The 17,634-nt window shown below is 38.5% G+C and overlaps 1 protein-coding gene across 3 annotated transcripts in view; it reads right to left on the bottom strand.

Annotated features, from left to right (window-relative positions):
• USO1 (USO1 vesicle transport factor) overlaps window positions 1–17,634 on the bottom strand; it is an 87,114-nt gene that overhangs the window by 58,859 nt on the left and 10,621 nt on the right. For all 3 annotated transcript variants that reach the window (XM_078148454.1, XM_020988460.2, XM_020988461.2), the window contains exons 2-4: window positions 16,108–16,194; window positions 15,963–16,027; window positions 13,899–13,978 (exon numbers count right to left, since the gene is read on the bottom strand). In XM_078148454.1, coding sequence (XP_078004580.1) covers window positions 13,899–13,978; window positions 15,963–16,027; window positions 16,108–16,194 — 232 coding nt within the window. The remainder of the gene's footprint in view (window positions 1–13,898; window positions 13,979–15,962; window positions 16,028–16,107; window positions 16,195–17,634) is intronic.

Genomic DNA, 17,634 nt, shown 5'->3' with positions numbered 1-17,634 from the left:
TAACAGTTGAACCCACAGGAATTGAGTATAGACAGTGGAAAAAAAAGAGGATCCAGGACAAAGCATTCGGGGTACACCTACAGTTAGGAGTTGGGGCAAAGAAACAGAATATGAGTGGCAGAAGCAGAAGAGCTGTGCTATGAAAATCCATTTCATCCCAAGGGCATATATAAATGAAATTTTAAAAAGGAAAATAAAGATGCAAAATAAAAGATGTGCTTGTATTTCCTTAGCATCCTATTTTATCATTAGTGACAGTGGAACTACCTATGTGCTAAATGAGGAAATGGAAATGGCTCAGGGAACTATTTCCAAGATCTCAACTAGCGAAAGATTTTTAAAGAATAGAAATGATAACAGATGGTATTATTCAACTGCAACCCTATATACCTACTTAATCACCTTTATGAGAATGATCAGAACACAGAGAGCATTTTTCAGGAAAGTATGAGAAGGCTTCCACAGACGATTTTCTACAGCATAACACATCGGTACAATTACACAAATGACCGAAAGGTGTACTGAATTGTGGATTAAGAAAGAACATTTTGGGGCAGCTAGGTGACGCAGTGGGTAGAGCACCGGCCCTGAAGTCAGGAGGATCTCAGTTCAAATCCGGCCTCAGGCCAAACACTTGACACTTACTAGCTGCGTGACCCTGGGCAAGTCACTTACCCCAATTGCCTAAAAGCACCCCCCCTCAAAAGAACATTTTCATTTAATACAGCAAACTTCAGTCTCAAAGACTCTCCTCCAAGCTACCTCTTATGCATATATAAGACCATAAAGACTCCTCAACAGATGCAGCCACAGAGGTATGTGTTTAATGATCAATCCTCTAATAACCAACATCAAGGAAAGAACAGAACAGGGAGTCATATGCGCACCAAAGGCATCCACCATGTTCCATAAAGGGTATCTCACACAAAGACTAAATTTAGAGGGAGTTCCTTTTACATGGTGAGGTTCTCAAAATGCTCCCGGTTTTACTTGGTAATGCGTTGACTGCACCAGTCCCTAAAATACTGTAGAGCCTTTCAGTGTGATCCATGGCCCCCTACCTGAAATCAGTCTAGCACTCCACACAGGAAAAACTGAAAGGCTGAAGCACGAATATTGCTCGATAACAAACATGTTTATGGTCAACCCACAGTCCAATGGTGCACAGTATCTTTGTAAATGGTGTGCATGTGTACTCCATCCCTTGGGTGGAGATAGAGACATCAATTCTGTGATCTTCTTAAAAACACAAAAAAGAAAAGGGAGGCACAGTAAATTTACATTCTATCTTCTCTGCTCATAGATTTAAAATGGAAGGAATAACAAACTGTGCTGATATAGTTTGTTTAAAAACTGGTTGTTTTCGACATAACTACTGTGGAAATGTTTTGTAAGACTACAAACGAGTGGCCTGTATTGCCCTGCTTGCTGGTGGGGGGGGGGACTGAAAAAAATTTGTAATTCAAAGTTTCAAAGACGAATGTTAAAAATTGTTTTTACATGTAACTGGGGGAAAATAAAATACTAAATTAAATTAAGGGAGTAAAGGAGAGAGAAAGGAGGAAATGGAAAGGCGAGTGGAAGGGAAAGGGAGAAAAGGAATGAGAGAAGAGAAGATTCAGGAGGGACATGACACCACATTCAAGTGTTAAATGTCGTCAGTAAGAGGTATTAGACTTGTTTTCTTTGGTCCCAGAAGGAAGAACCAGGAAAAGTGGGTATAAGTACCAAAAGTAACCAGGCTGCCCAAAGAAGCTGTGGGTTTTCTCTCCTTGGAGGTCTTCAAGCAGAGCGTGGATGGCCATCTGTCTGGTATGTCATAGAAAGCACTCTTTTCCTTAACTGGTCAGGGAAGTTGGATGCTGATGTTCTTTCCAACAAATTCTATGATTTTGTGATATTTTCAAAATGCATTATTTTATGAAAAAAAAGTCTGCTAATGTTATATTCCAGTAACAAGGATTGCTGAATATTTAGCTATAATAATGAAGACGTACAGTAATGTATTATAGATTTATTTTTGGTCAGGACTTCTGATATTATTAGTTCAGAGAATTCCCAGTGAGGAAATGCCCTACACAAATGCAGGTTGTCAGATGTTCTGCAACTTTGTTGCCTTGGACAGCTGCATGGGGCCATTGAGCAATACAGCAACTTGCTCAGGGTCACATATCAAAGGTTTCCTAATTCCTGGGTCAGCTTTCTATCCACTAGGCCACATGACCATTCATTCTAGACAAATGCTTCAGAAGAAAATTAAAATTCCTGAATAATTGATTCCATCACTCATTCACAAATTTTACTAGTATACAAATATAATCAATTTTGATAATTACTTCAAATATTAGTGATTTGGACTTGACTATATTTATACTAACAATGAAGGTAAGTCTCAAAGTTTGACAATTTATTTCTTTTGCTGCTACTGAAAAGAATAAAATATTATAAAGATTAAAAAAATTGGTTGTTTTGTTCACAATATGTTATAACTTTTTAAAAGAGAATCAGAAAGCTAGAAGAGACTTAAAATCGTTGTCTGACCCAACTATCATTTTTGCATATGAAAAAACAACGGCACAGAGAAGTTAAGCAATTTGTTCTCAGTCACACAGCTGGCAAACCACAGATCAATACTAGAATGTTCTAATAAGTTCCCCTTGAATGGGCAAAATCCAATTACCAATACCAAGATGTGGCTGGTAAACCATCACACCCTTGTCTTGCTAGTCAGTTAGTCAGGATTCAAGTGGGAGATGGGCTCAGTGAAATGTTTGGCTTTAAAGCGATGAAGATGTGAGATGGTTCTACCGACAGGATCACAGAATCAAAGATTTAGAGGTAGGAGGGCGATCATGGTCGGATCCTCTCATTTCACTGATGAACATACTGACACAGAAAGGTTAGGTGATTAATTGGTCCAGAATGACATAGCTAATAGGAGTCTGAAGCACAGGCTTTGAACACATCTTCCTAATTTTAAGTCCAGTGCCCTAACCAATCTTGACACTCTCAAGCTGATAAGTTAAGCACAGCAGTTTAACTAAACAAAAACATCTGAAAGAAGGAGTTGCTGGACAGAGTAAATGCTCCTGAAAGATTTATCATGAGAAAACTTCCAATTTTTAGGTGGCTAAATATTGATAAAGTGAATATTGATAAGCTGACAAGTTAGGTGACTTTCTAGTTTAAAATATTTGTGATAGTAATGGGACAAAGGGTAGAACAAGTCAATCACAGACACTGTAACAGTAATAGGAAAAGGCCAAAAGTTGAGTCAAGAAATACTAAGATGACAAATGCAGGAGCAGCTAGGTGGCTCAGTGGATAGGGCACTGGCCCTGGAGTCAGGAGGACTTGAGTTCAAATCCAGCCTCAGACACATAACACTTACTTAGCTATGTGGCTCTGGGAAAGTCAGTTAACCCCAACTGCCTCACACACACACACACACACACACACACACACACACACACACACACACACACACACACAAGATGGCAAATGCAGTAAATATTTACAAAGCAGTCATAAGATAGACACACATTCATATAACCTGGGGTCTGAGAGAAGGGAGAGGAGAGTAAACAGGGAAAACTATACCTGTGATTTCTCAAACATAGGGAACTCCCTGAGGAAAAAACTCCCTCTACCAACGCAGACGAGCACCAGATCTGTAACAGAGACTCTTTGGGAACTGCCTGAGACACTGAAAGGTTAAATGTCCAAATTTACAGCTACAGAACTTGAAGCCAGGTCTTCTAGAAACTAAGGCCAGCTGACATGGCATGCTTCATCTCATATTTAAATGAGAAAAGTGCCTATGAAAATAGAATCAAATAAAGCCATTCTAGTGCAGTGGAAAGAGTCCTGGATTGGAGATAAGGGAGCAAAGGCTGAAATCCCGTCTCTACCACTCACAAAGGGGACTCTCTGGGTCCCAGTTTCCCTATCTGTAAAATGACAGCTCCTGCACTAGACAATCTCTAAGGCCCTATGTTTTTGTTCATCAGGGGCATTACTCAGAATTTTTTAAGTTTACATGTTTCTTCTCACAACTGCAGAATTTTACACCCTCTGTTAGACTGCTCTGCTTTTGTTTTGGGGAGTAAATGAAGGTTATCACAGAACATGGCACTGCTGAAAAGTGTTATGTAAAAACACAATGCATCATCGTTTTAAAACTTTTTTTCTTAAGTAAAAATTTCATCAAAATAATTCAGGCTTCCAAATTGCCCATTTTTCAATAAAATGGCTGCATATTATTAGGGTATAATTTAATCAAGATTCTACTGTAATTTAGGGAAAAATTCAATTGTGGCTAGTACTTCATATTAAAAAATTAGAGAAAAATCCAGTGGCAGCTCCTTGCAACTGTCACCACCAATTCCAGAAACACTGTCCCAGTTACTCCTAAAGACACAGAGACTTCCCATTTAATTTAAAAGTGACATCAGATAAAAAGATAAAAGTGACATCAAAGTGACATCAAAGATAATGCTAAACATTATTAAACATATTATTAAACATATATTAAGCAAGCGATTTCCTTTGTCATTTTTTCACCTATAAGCCTATGTTGGATTGGGTACTTGTTCAACTATCATCTCAACCAGTATATGACTGAAGCATTTCCTTCCTCATTTAACAAACAAATCATTTAATCCACATGAAAATAAAAGCCACAACTACATTTAATGAATTTGTAGTACCTACGGAAAGGGACTTTTTATGCTTTCAGGAAACTATTTTTTAAGTGGTCAGTGTTAATATGATATGGTTCAAGCTAAAGGACACGTGGACCCCTCCCAGATGATGAACATGACTCCCTCCTTCTTAGAATTCCAAGTACGGGATGGAATATACTCTGTCAGAATCAGCATCACCACAGCAGTTGATTTTGCTTAACCATCTTTGGTAAAAAGTGGAGCAGGAGGGCACATCAGGAGATGACTATGATGTACCAATAAAAAAGATGTTAAAGGAACGTCTCACTTTTCTGTAAAAATAAACTATATTCTGGTTATACTTGGTAGGGGCTGGAGTCAGTTGCTATTCAAGGGTTTGCTAGGTTCCGTGTGTTTTGGCAAAGCAAAATGTGTCAAAAGATTTAAAAATATACAAACCAATAAGATGAATTAAGGCAATCTTTTTCCAGGCAAAAAACACGCAAACTAATTTGTGACATATGCACTGTCATAACATCAAGAGTCACATTATCTTCATTCTAAAACTGCCCTGGAAACACTTCCTGTGTCTAAGAGAGCAAAAACATCTACATACAGAATGTGGGAATTACAAATGCAATCAACAAACAATGACTTTGTGAAAGACCTATCTTCAACAAAGAATTCTTAAGCAATAAAGCAACTTTCAATATGAAGATCATTACGACAAGCTGAAGGGAAAAAAAAATCACATAACAATGTTTTCATATTATCAAAAATTATGCCTAAAAGCATCATGCATATATAAATGCAATCTCCTTTACCTTCCATGTCATCTGCAAAGGTAGACATAAAAGAAAAAAGAGAGAATGGTTGAAAAAGATAAACATTACCTACACAGCACCATACATAGAACAATAAACAAAAGCTTCTAAAATACTTCCAAAAAACCAGATTTTTCTCACAAGCTATGACATTAGGATATTAGTTGGTTGTAAGAAATAAATCAAATTCATTTAGTCAACTGCCATACATGATATTAAAATAATTCTTTTGAGATTCTGGGCCAGTGCCCCACTAGGCATATCTTCCAAACTTGGAAGTCCGAAGGATGAAAGATTTCCAAGCGGCCTCAGTACGCTCTTCACCTTGGGGCCCAGGAAGTAGTGGGCAGACACTGGCTTTCTGACAAAGCACCACAGGGCAATGATCAAGCTGAGGACCACACTCTCCCACAAATTCTTAACACAACATTTTAACAGCTCTTTGCTTTCTAATGACTTAGCTTTCAAAAGGCTTTATTAAGGTGAACTCCTTTGTCTCAAGCCTTCAATCCAGTCCAGCCTACCTTTTCTGCCTTATTTCATACTACGCTGTGGTCATGACAGACAGGGTCACTCCACCACATGTGACTAACTTCTGTGCCTGGACTCATGATGCTGTCTCTGGCTCAAACCCTCCCCATCCTTTAAGGTCCAGTCCACATGCGGCCAAATCACAGAACCAGAGCAGCTCCAGTTTAAATCAAACTCCGAGGTCATCCAGTATTATGGTGTCAAACTCCAGCAGACCGCTTATGGGCTCAGAAAACCTCAAATTAACACTATGTTGTACTGTATTTTTCTTTACTTTATTAAACATTTCTCAATTACAATTTAATCTGGTCCCTGGCTCAACCCACCACATACATCTCTGTACCAGAGCAAGAATCCCCTCCACCCCTTTAATTCAGACTCTGCTCAAGGACTGCCACAGATGAGGAATTCACTGCCTTGTAAGCCAACCCATTTCACTTTCAATCAGCTTTAACTGTAACAAAAAGTTTTTCCTTTCACTGATGCAAAATCTCTCTTGACATCTTATATGTAACTTCTCCTTCCCTTCCACACAAAAGTCCTTCAAACCCTGAAAATCTGCTACCATGTCCCTACGCTCCCAGTCTTCTCATCTTCCCCAGGCTAAATTAGGCATCCGTGGCTCCTCTTGGTATCACTACCTCCTACAAGGCTCAACCCAAGCGTTACCTCCTTCCAAAAGCCTTTGGTGTCGTGGCATACATACCTCCAGTCCCTGCTTCTGGGAAGGCTGAGGCTAATGGATCCCTCCCTTGAGTTTTCTAGCTCTGAGCTACAGTCTGGCTAAAGTATGGATTAGCTGTCCTCACTAAGCCCAGCACCAATACGGCAGGTCCCTGACAGCAAAGGACCACCACTTGTGGAAGGACAAACCAGCCCGGGATGGAAAAATGGAGAGCAGGCTTCTGTTTCCACGCCCGTGAGGACTGGGATCAGCCCCACGAATGGCTGTTGCATTCCCAGTCTAGGTGAGAGAGTCTCAAAGATCCAAAACAGGCTTTTCTCAAATTGTTAGTGTTGCTCTTCACACACACACACACACACACACACACACACACACGAGTTCTATATAACTTGTATTTACTTACGTGTGAACATGCAGTGTCCCATATAGTAGAACATCAGCGCCTTGAGGTCAGGGACTTTATTACTTTCCTATTTGCACTCCTAACACCCAGCACGATGCCTAAATATGCTGGGGGTACTTCATAAATGCTTGCTTGACGCTGTCAACTATTATTTGAATGGCATGGCTTCCAGTTCCTCCACCATTCTAGTTGCTAGCCTCTGGATGATCTCTAGCCTATCAAAGTCCTTTCTGACATGCACAAATCAGAACTGCAACCAGTATTCTATATATGGTCCGACCAGACATACAGTAGAGTCCTCCCATATATTCCACTATGCCTTCTTCTAACGCAGCCTATGATTGATTATATTAGTTTTTGCTATCTGTAGATTTATATCAAGCCTGCAGTGCTCTAAGACACCCAGATCTTTATCTAGCACATGCCTTCCCCAATTTGTACTTAAGAATTTGAGATTTTTCACTCAAATATAGGATTTCATAATTATCTTTACTATTTTTCAATTTATTAAGTTCAGACCCTATTTCTTACTTACACTACCTTTTTGTATCCCAATTCTGTCATGCAAAATTTTAACTATTCTTTCCTGCTTTATGGAATCCACAAATAGGCGTAATAACATATATGCCTTCATCCAAGTTACTCAGAAAAAGGATGACTACAACAGAATCAAAAACAGAAACTACAGACTGTTCTTCACGTTTAAACTGACCCATCTATCACCACTTTTGGGGGGTGAGGAGGTTGACTGTTCAACCAGTTTAAATATTTACCTGTCTCCATCTCATCCACAGTTAAAAACAAATTCCTTCTTGAAAACCATGGATATAATCTATAGAAATACATGATATCTATGGTGACATATGCAACTTCCCTAACCTATTCCTACTCTAGTAATTCTGGCCTGATTTCTTCTTGATGAACCCTCGTTGACTCTTTAGTGATCACCACTTCCCTTTCTAACTGCTCATAAATCATCTTTCTCAAATTTTGCCAGGAGTCAAAGTCAAGCCTCTGACTAAAAGAATCTTTTACTTCTTTCTCAGAATGAGGTCCACATCTGTCCATCACCAGTCCTCTGGCACCTTCCCCAGGTTTCAGGACTTTTCACAAATCACTCCCACCAACTAAGCAATCGAACCCATAGGTTCTTCCAGTACCGTGTGTAGTACACTCGGTCCAGGACTGATGATTTCGACACATGGAAGGCAGCTACCCTTAGAATCTCCTCACTTATCCTGGGTTTCAATTCCCTGTTAACCATTTTTGTTCTGTTCTATGCTTCCCAGTCTCCTAGCTAGAGAAAACAGAAGCAAAATAAGACTTTAGTAATTCTACCTTCTTTTCTTCCTCAGTCCCATCCACCCCAAGCAGTCCTAATCCTTTGTTGATCTTTCTCCTCTCATCCTCTACATACCCTTTCAAATCCTTTTGTTGTCCTTAACATTTTTCAGAAGCTTAGCTCATTCTGGGCTTCAGAGCTTCTGACTTGAACTGTGACATTTTGATATTCATTCTCAGTTACCTGTTCTCACTGATACTTCCTGGACTTATCTTTTAAAAATCTGAGTTGGTTTTTCTCTCTGGATACCTTTTACATCATCTCTTCACTGACAGTATTCATTGTCTGTCTCATTAAAAGAGTTTCATCTCCAATAACATATGATCCTCTTCTATAGTATCTCAGGGTCACTGCATCCTACCAAGCCCTTTCCTGAATGCTTTCACATGAGTCTTCCAAAGCCTACGGAATGAAAAAAACCACACCTGTCCTTCTTTTCTATCACGAACTTCAGGATGGCATGGCCACTTCCTCCCTAGGTTTCCATTCTTTCTATTTAAACAACCAATTCCTCCTTGCTCATGAGGGATAGATTCGGAACAGCTCTGAAGGATGAAATTATTATTAAGGCAGATCACGATCTTCTCAGAGACATACAGCAGGTGCCCAGGTAGATGAGTGACCCTCACAACCTTTGTGATCTGGACTCATAACCCAATTCCACCCTCCATTCAGGCAGTCTGTACTATATTCCCATCCCAGGCCCGTTTCTTTCTTTCTCCTTCCACTGAACGTCATCCACAGGTCCTCCGCCATGCTTTTACATGCACACGCATCTGCTCCTAGAAGGTTAACTCTTCCTACAGAATGCCATTCTACCATTCCTCTGATCACGCCTTTTTCCTTTTTTAATGAGGTATTCTCTAATCTTACGTCACAGTGCTCCAACAAATGCTGTTTTATCTCTGAGGTTTTGTTTCTCTCCTTACACTTAAATTTCGAGTTCACTTTTCCATTGATATTTTGCAAATACCTAAAGGACCGAGATCATGAATATCATGGAAGGTTTCTTGTGCAGGTGGCAAGGAACTCTCTTCCTTCAGACCTTAGACAGCACTTTGTTCACAACTCTCTTTGTGTAGATTTAAGCTTTAATAGCTTAAAAAGAGGCAGCTGGTGGCACAGCACACAGAGCATGGGGCCTGGAATCAGGAAGATCTGAGTTCAAATCCAGCTTCAAACACTAGCTCTGTGACCATGGGCAAGTCACTTAACCTCTGCTTGCCTCAGTTTCCTCAACTGCAAAATGGGTGCGAGAAATTATTATTTCTCTCTTGTATTAATAACTAATTATTGTATTAGGACCAGGGTTTTCCCCCTTTTTTACTTCCTCATCCAGAAACAACCAGTATGGGAAATCTTCCCAAAACACTTATCTAACCAGAATGGCTGAGATCTAATCAAAGTCGGTAAAAGAAATTCCAAGTTTGGGCGAATGGGTGCATTCCTGCTTGCTGTGTTTACTCAGACAGGTCTGGCAAAGTGTTGATTCTCCCTTCTGTCAGAGAGGTGACATGGAAACTGATAAGTTTCTTTGATTAAAATTTGGGCAATTCAACTCACGAACCCCAAGATCCTCACTGTAATATAGTCCACCCTCTCACTGTAATGTTCATTTTCTCACTAATTGTTAACCTCAGAGCTCACTGCCACCCTCAGGAACATCTGCTCTTCCAAGGGCATATAAACTGTGAGCCCACTGCCATGAGAGGTCTTTGGTCTGAGAGAGACAGCCAAATGACCATATTTTTATTAAAATGCTGGCATTACTAATAAAAGTATAAAATTAAAAATCATGTCTCTCGAACCTTTTTAAACACCACATGGGGATGACAATAACAGCATCCACCCCTCAGGGTTGTTACAAGGATCAAAAGCACTCAGCACTTTGCTTGGCACACAGCAAGTGGGGTCTATCATAAATGCTTATTCCTTATCTTCCCTTCCCCTAAAGCAATCAAGATTTATTCTGCATTCCAGGTAATGGTGCATGTTCTATGGCCTCCAAATAAACAAGAAGCTCCAGCCCAAGTCTTACATAATCTTTGTGTATCTCCCAGTGCCCAGCACTGAGTTCGGCATTTAGTGGACCATAAAGACATGCCAGCTGAATGAATATATGAATGCACAAGTCCTCATAGTGACTCCTACCTGCCTGGAGAGCCTGTTGGTACTGTAGCATTCTCCCTCCAGTTTCTAGAGGGGAAACCTCCCAGACAATACATTTTAAACAAAGAAAATGAAAAACCAAACACACAAAGGAAAGCCCAAGCCTCTGGACCTGTTTACCCTTTAGTCCTTAAAAAAAATAAAGGAAAGATACTATTAACAACACCAATGTCTCATTTTCCGATAGGGATTCTCATTTTCTTACTTTACAAATACCCTCTAGTCATTAGTGTGGAAGCTGGATTTTACATCCAGTTAGAAATTAGTCAACTACTTATTTAAAATTAGGCAATTGATAAATACTTTTCCCAAATAAACTTCTCAATTCTTCACATGTATTATAAACTTGATTATCTCTTGCAGTCCAGAAAACAGAAACCATAAAATGTCTCACAACACAATCCCTGAGACTAACAAGAAATTTAGAGCTAGAAGAAAACCTACAAATCACCTAGTCTAGTTAAACTGTGGACTTCACAGCTCAGCAAAATGCCCTACCGGAGGTTTCACAACACGTTAGTGATAGATCTAACATTAGAATCTAGATCAACCCAAGAATACCAAGTAATACTAACTAGAGACTCCTCATCTAGGAAAGGTCACCAGTATTGAGATGTGGGTAAAATAGCTGGGAGTAAGACAGTCTGGGTATTAAGAAAAAAATGGAATTGTAAATAAACCTTACTATAAACATTTTAAAGAATTTCTTCCACTGGTGTTCAACACTGTAATGCAGGCCTGTAGCACGCCAAAGGATTTCAGATATTCCACAAAAAATGTAGAGGAAAACATCCTCTACATTTTTCACAGACCACCCAAAATCCTTTGGCGTGCCAGTAAGCTGTATTGCTGTAATGCATTAGAATTGCTAACACACTCATACTGATGGGGTGCTCGGGTGCTTGTGCTTGTACCCCAATTCCTCCCTAGTCTCAGAAACCCTGTCTCTGACAACCACTCCCCAGCCCAAGGACACTGTGCCTAGCAGTCATTCATGCATGGGCCTCAGCATGACCCTTATCTCTCTCCCTGGTACAGCTACACAGAGCTGGGCTGCTCAGGCCCCAGCCCTCAGATCATGTCTCTGGAAGCCTCCCAATTCCTCAGTAAGTTCCTGTGTTGTGAGAAAGCTTTCCCTTGTTACAGAGCATTCTCTCATCAAGACAGAGGGAGAGGGGTGCCTTGCCCAGCCAAGGAGTTTTGTCCTTGGCCAGCCCAAGGACTTCTCCTGCCAGACTCCAAAGATCCATACCTCTGTCATCCCCCTCCCTGTCCAGTATACTCCCTGTATTTTCCCATCCATAGCCCCCAAAGACTCCTGCACCTATGGATTACCTCATCAGTGTTCCTGGCATTTCTTTCCCATGCTCTTTTCCATATAAACCCTAGCTGCATTCTCAGTCTCTCGCAGGATCCTTTAAGAATCCTTGCCCGCTGAAAAGTGTAACAATAAACTTTGCCACCTTGGCTTAAAGAATGCTTGAGTCTGTGAATTCATTCCAGACGACCCGTCTTGTACTCCAGTCTTTGAGGGGTAACAACCTCTCAACCTTTTACACCGCAATAATACCACTTTTTGTTGTTTTTAAATTAATATTATACATTGTCAAAATACATCTACCTTCTGTCAAGATTTCCCTATTTTGTATTACAAAAGATTGGACATTTTGCTAATTGCTTAATTCTAAAACCCGAATAACAATGAGACGCAGTTAACAGATATTTCTAATTTTCTGAGAACAATGCAAACTCTTCTAAGAAATACACTCCCACCATCAAGAAATGAGGAGAGATAGCATACTTAGAACTCAACTACACAAAGTAATGAACTCTTAGAGGCTTCTCTCTCTACAAGGGGACAAAGTATCAATCCTACTGAACTGCACCAAGTAAAAAGGAATCCATCACAGGAAAACAACCTTGGCTTAAGAACATTAAGTAATCTGAATCAAAAAGGAAAAGCTATTTAAAGAATATCTCTTCTCCTCCCCCCAAAATATATCTGAGTTGCAGTGTGCTTCAGAATCACTAAGCACCAAATAATTTTTATTGCAGAGTATCATAGGAGTATGGGAAATGCAAATTTATTTCACTGAATAAATCCAAGTTTATAATATATTCATACTGGATAGCCTATTAATATAAGCAACTGGGTAGTCTTTTTAAAATAAGATAAATACCTACTTTTAAAAGATAAACTAAGATGTGATCTAGCTTCAAGATATGAAATTTGACTCTGGAAATCATTAACAGGTTTAGAATTCCTTGTTAGATACATCTCTTTGCTTTTTCAATTCAAAGAGGATAGTTTTTTACTCTTAATAACTATGGTATTAACAAAAATAGTTGAAAATGTGGACAGCTACCTAGATGGAAAAATAATATAAGACAAAACCTGAGAATTCAAAGACTGATATTGAATATTAGGTAGAGCAAAATTAATGTATTCAATTATAACTAAACTATTTTATATATCAACTTCTTTATAGTGTATATTCTTAAAATAATTTGATATAACATAATTGAGAAAGTAAAGATTCCCTAAAAGGAACTTCAATTCCTAGATGTTACTGCAGAGACACAAAACTCTGGTTTTTCAATCAGCAGTAAAGAATGATTACATACTTAGAATTTGCTATATATTCATTTAAGCTTGACCTTCTAAAAACCAAATACACTAATGATAAAGATATTTTCTTAGAGGACAAAAGAACCAATGAATGATAATCCAATTCCATTTTATAATAAACATGACAAACACTTTCCCCCAGTAACCATTTTCCACATTTCCCTCCAAGAACTGATATAGAAACTGATCTTGTTCTAATCTAACAAATTTCTCATATACTTGAAGCCTGTAACACTTATATGATTCCAAAATATGTTTCCAAGTGGCAACTGTCTTTTCTGTCTGCAAATTTGAGTTTCATCAGTCAGAGAGACAAAAGCAAATAACAAAATGTGCAGTGCACTTGAATTCTTCCACAAAGTCAGGCATTTCAAAATTAAATTAATCTAAATTAAATTACAACTTTAATACAATTTTACCAAAAACAAGTCAGCAAATAAAATCTCTAGTAGTATTTGCACTATCAACATTAACAACTCATTTTGGAACAACTCTACTTACTAACCCTACAGGCCAAAGTTGTGCTAAAATGCATTGTGCAGTTTGTAGTTGGGAACCTCCCCCCCAAATTTAAATGCTTGTGTATATCTGTAACAAACTTTTAAAATGATTAACTTGCTCCTAATAAGACAGAAATCACTGGAAACTTACCTTGCTCTTCTTCTTCTACATCATTAGACATTATATTGTAGAGTGTGTCCAAAGCATAACCTATTATTTCAGAATCTGAACTGCAAAAAAAAAATTATTAAATGCTTAAGGCTAATACTTGTTTTGACCAAAGCTCTTACAAATAATTAAGAATTTCTACAGAGCATTATCTTCCAAACCAGTTGGGTAACAGGACACTCTGGACTCAATGGTGGTCCTAATACCCCAGGGATAAAATAGGGCAATTTTGGAGCAAAAGAGAGGAAAACAATACTATTTTCATACCCCCAAAATGCACCCATCAAATAGATAGCATTTATTTTAATGCTTATTATAAGCCAAGGATACTAATATAAAAGTTAAGACAATCCTCACCCTCAAAGAACTACTAAGGCGGACCCAACACGTCCACAGGTGAAGAAACACAAGATGGATATAAGATACAGGTGTGATGCTAGAGGAATAACAACTGAGGAAACCAGGAAAGGCCTGATATATTTGTAATATGTACACTAAGAAGAAAAGTATCCTTGACACACAAATTTTCTCACAGACACTGAACACACAATGCAAACACCAGCTTTCCTGGCCAAACTGCTGTATCATTCAACTTCTTAATTCCAAATTCTTCAGAGGAAAGGCTAAATACAATTCTAACTAATTTAGCAAAATCTGTACCTTTTTGAATCTGGGTAAATTCAGATATATGAAAATTCAAACAGCTCTTGCACTTAGCAGTCAAATCCTAAAGTGCAGTCCTGGGATTCTAAGCCTTAACAGGCATGTGTGACTGACTGACTGTAGGCACGTGCATCTGAGGCTCAGTTTCCACGTCTATAAAATGGTCATAATATTGCAGAAACCTATCTCAGAAGGTTACTGTGAAGAAAGTGTTCATGTAGACCATAAATTTTATATGTATGTATGTATGCATGTATGTATGTATGCACGTACGTAGGTACGTATGTATATGTACATATTTGTTACTCTATTGCCACCCTTTCAATACCTGGCCCTTATCTGCAGCTACCATTGGGGTTTACAGCTCTGCTTTCCCCAAAGTCCAGGATGCCAACAGTCCCTTCACCAGCTCCATTTCCAATTTAGTCCTACTTCTATCTCAGTCCAGTACCTAAAATTGGCCAGCTTGAGTAAAGACTGAGATAAGGCAGCAGCTCAGCTTTTAATCTAAGTAAAAATCTAGTGTGTTCCTATAGGAATCTTGTTAATAAAAATAAATTCATGAAGTTTTACTATATAAACATTCTATGGATTTTATGCAGATAATTTTGATGAGATAAAATCTATTTTCAATACAGACTTTACATATATCTAATTTGATTTGATTAATTCCATAATGTCTTTAGATTTCTTGAGATTTACATTTGTCAACATCTGAAACTGAGAAGTGAGGAGTAAACTACTATTTCTTACTAAAAGATCCTCGCTGAAACCAAAGATTCTGTAGGTTTTGGTGTGCACAGAACATAAGAGTATTAACTTATGTTAAACACTACTTTTCCTAAAGGCTTTCTACACATACTGAAATGTTAAATTTTCTTCTTCATTAACTATGTCAGATTTAGTGAAAAATTTTATATAAATGTCCATAAGAAAATAAGAAAATGCAAACATCACATTGAAATTTTTACAAGTTTTAGGTTCTAAACCTTACTATGTTCCAACATCAAAGGTATAGAAAAATAATTAAACCCTGTGTTTAGGTTATACAAATTGAAAATAAGCCCATTGCCCTACTACTGAGATAATCAAATTTACACCTTATTTTTCACTAATACAGTTTACATTTTTATTACAAAGAGTATCCAGTGCAATACATAAAAAGAAAACTGGAAGAATTATATTGAAGTACTTTGTGTTCATTAAAATGCAACTTCATTAACAACTTATAAAAAATTTTAAACTTTTAATTTGTTAACAAAGTAGAAATTAAGTAGATATTTTACAGTAATAATTTCTGGAATTGTAATTACACATACACATATACGTATATGTTTCAATTTCTATTGATTAATGTAAAAGTTATAAGATACAGAAACTTACCGGTCTGTCTGCAAAACATGGATCAGATGTTCCATAGCTTGGATGCCTACTTCCAAACGATATTTCTGTCCATAAAATAAAGATATTATTAGAAAGAATGAATAATTAGCCTAAATGTTATACCTTAAAACAAACTGTCACAAACCTTAGATAATGATTTGAGAGCACGGACAGCATCCCTTCGATCATCCAAAAGAGTCGACGAAGCTACTCGGTCACAAAGTTTCTGTATCTGTCATGAAGGAAAAGGCACAGCATTAAACTAGTTAAAAGGTCAGATACAAATTATGATTTTAAAAAAAAATGACTGTTTAATCTGCAAATGGAAAAGTTCAGGACTAGACTTTCGGAAATCTCACTGGTAACCTCTGCAGGGTCAGGGACAGAATAAATCCTCTTCTGGTAGGATAGCACTGAGTCTTTCTCCTCCTTCCCTGCCCCTCCCCCGTGTCCCTTTCCAATTCTTTTTACTCAAGGTGAAAAAACTTCTAGTTCCAGATCCAGTAAAACAATTCAGACCAGGGACAACATAGTACTTACTTTACTTTAACATTACAAGACACAGGATCAAAAATAGAGAGGTCTATCAAGGCAGAATCAGAAACAATGGAATTCAGCAGCCCAGTGTCCAATACACCAGAAAACATAAAATGAGAAAAGTTAACTCCCTATTTGATGAAAACTAGAAAGCAGTCCAGCAGATATCAGGCCTAGAGACCAACACCTGGGAGTCTTTGGCAACTAAACAAAATAAAGAAACAAAGGAATTTAGGAAAGGGGCACTGGGAAAGAACTGATAAGGCATCAAACACCAACTTGGTTTCCCCCACCTTATTTTTTTTTCCTAGAGCTTTCCCTTCTCCATCTCCTCTTCCTCTCATGAAGCAAAAAGCCAGTGAATTCATTACCAGCCTAATGTAATCTTTCTGGGGTAGATGTGCATCTTACATTGTTAACCCTTGTCTTATCCTTGGCTCCCTCATGGTAAAGAGTCAAAAGGAAACTTCTTTGGCTCCAGAATTTCAGTGCCCCCCAATTTCTGGCCAAGCCCACATGTGCCTGCCGATCTCTGTAAGCTGTGTGAGAGAAGGGATAATAACTTCATGATCTTCAGCTTCTTTGTCTTCCCCAATTTCCTTCTTTACTTCCTACAGCCTATTTTTTTCGTGAAGACATCTCACTATTGTCTCTCCTTTTTATATCAATGACACAACAGGAGGAGACTGGCCCTGCATTCTACAGCCACTTTCAGACAGGGATCCACGAGCATTATTTATTCAATCATTTAACAACTATTTATAAAATCCCTCCTGTGTACAGCAGGAGTTACCTTCTAATAACACAGGGGCTCCACTGGGCAAAAGATAAAGAGGCTGCTGCTGGATGAGGCAAGGGAAAGTGAGCCCATCTGCCATGTTGTGGACAGTCTATTAAATGTGGGCCCACTAACTAGTGTGTGGTTGAGAAAAGCTAGCAAACCAATGGGGAAATGAAGAAATTGGGCTGCTGCTGAGGGTAGTTTCCAGACAAAATAACTGGTAGAATGGGAGGTGGCTGCCTTAGGCCCCTCACACATACTCCAGCAAACCCTAAAGTTCACACCAGAAGAATTGATGAGGAAATCAATGAGAAATTCCTGTGACTTCTTCCACCCCAGAACTACAGAAGAAGT

The sequence above is a fragment of the Phascolarctos cinereus genome, unplaced genomic scaffold, assembly GCF_003287225.1.
Source record: "Phascolarctos cinereus isolate Bilbo 61053 unplaced genomic scaffold, phaCin_HiC Scaffold_9;HRSCAF=440, whole genome shotgun sequence".
Taxonomy (NCBI): domain Eukaryota; kingdom Metazoa; phylum Chordata; class Mammalia; order Diprotodontia; family Phascolarctidae; genus Phascolarctos; species Phascolarctos cinereus.
This window is presented reverse-complemented; position numbering and strand designations above follow the sequence as displayed.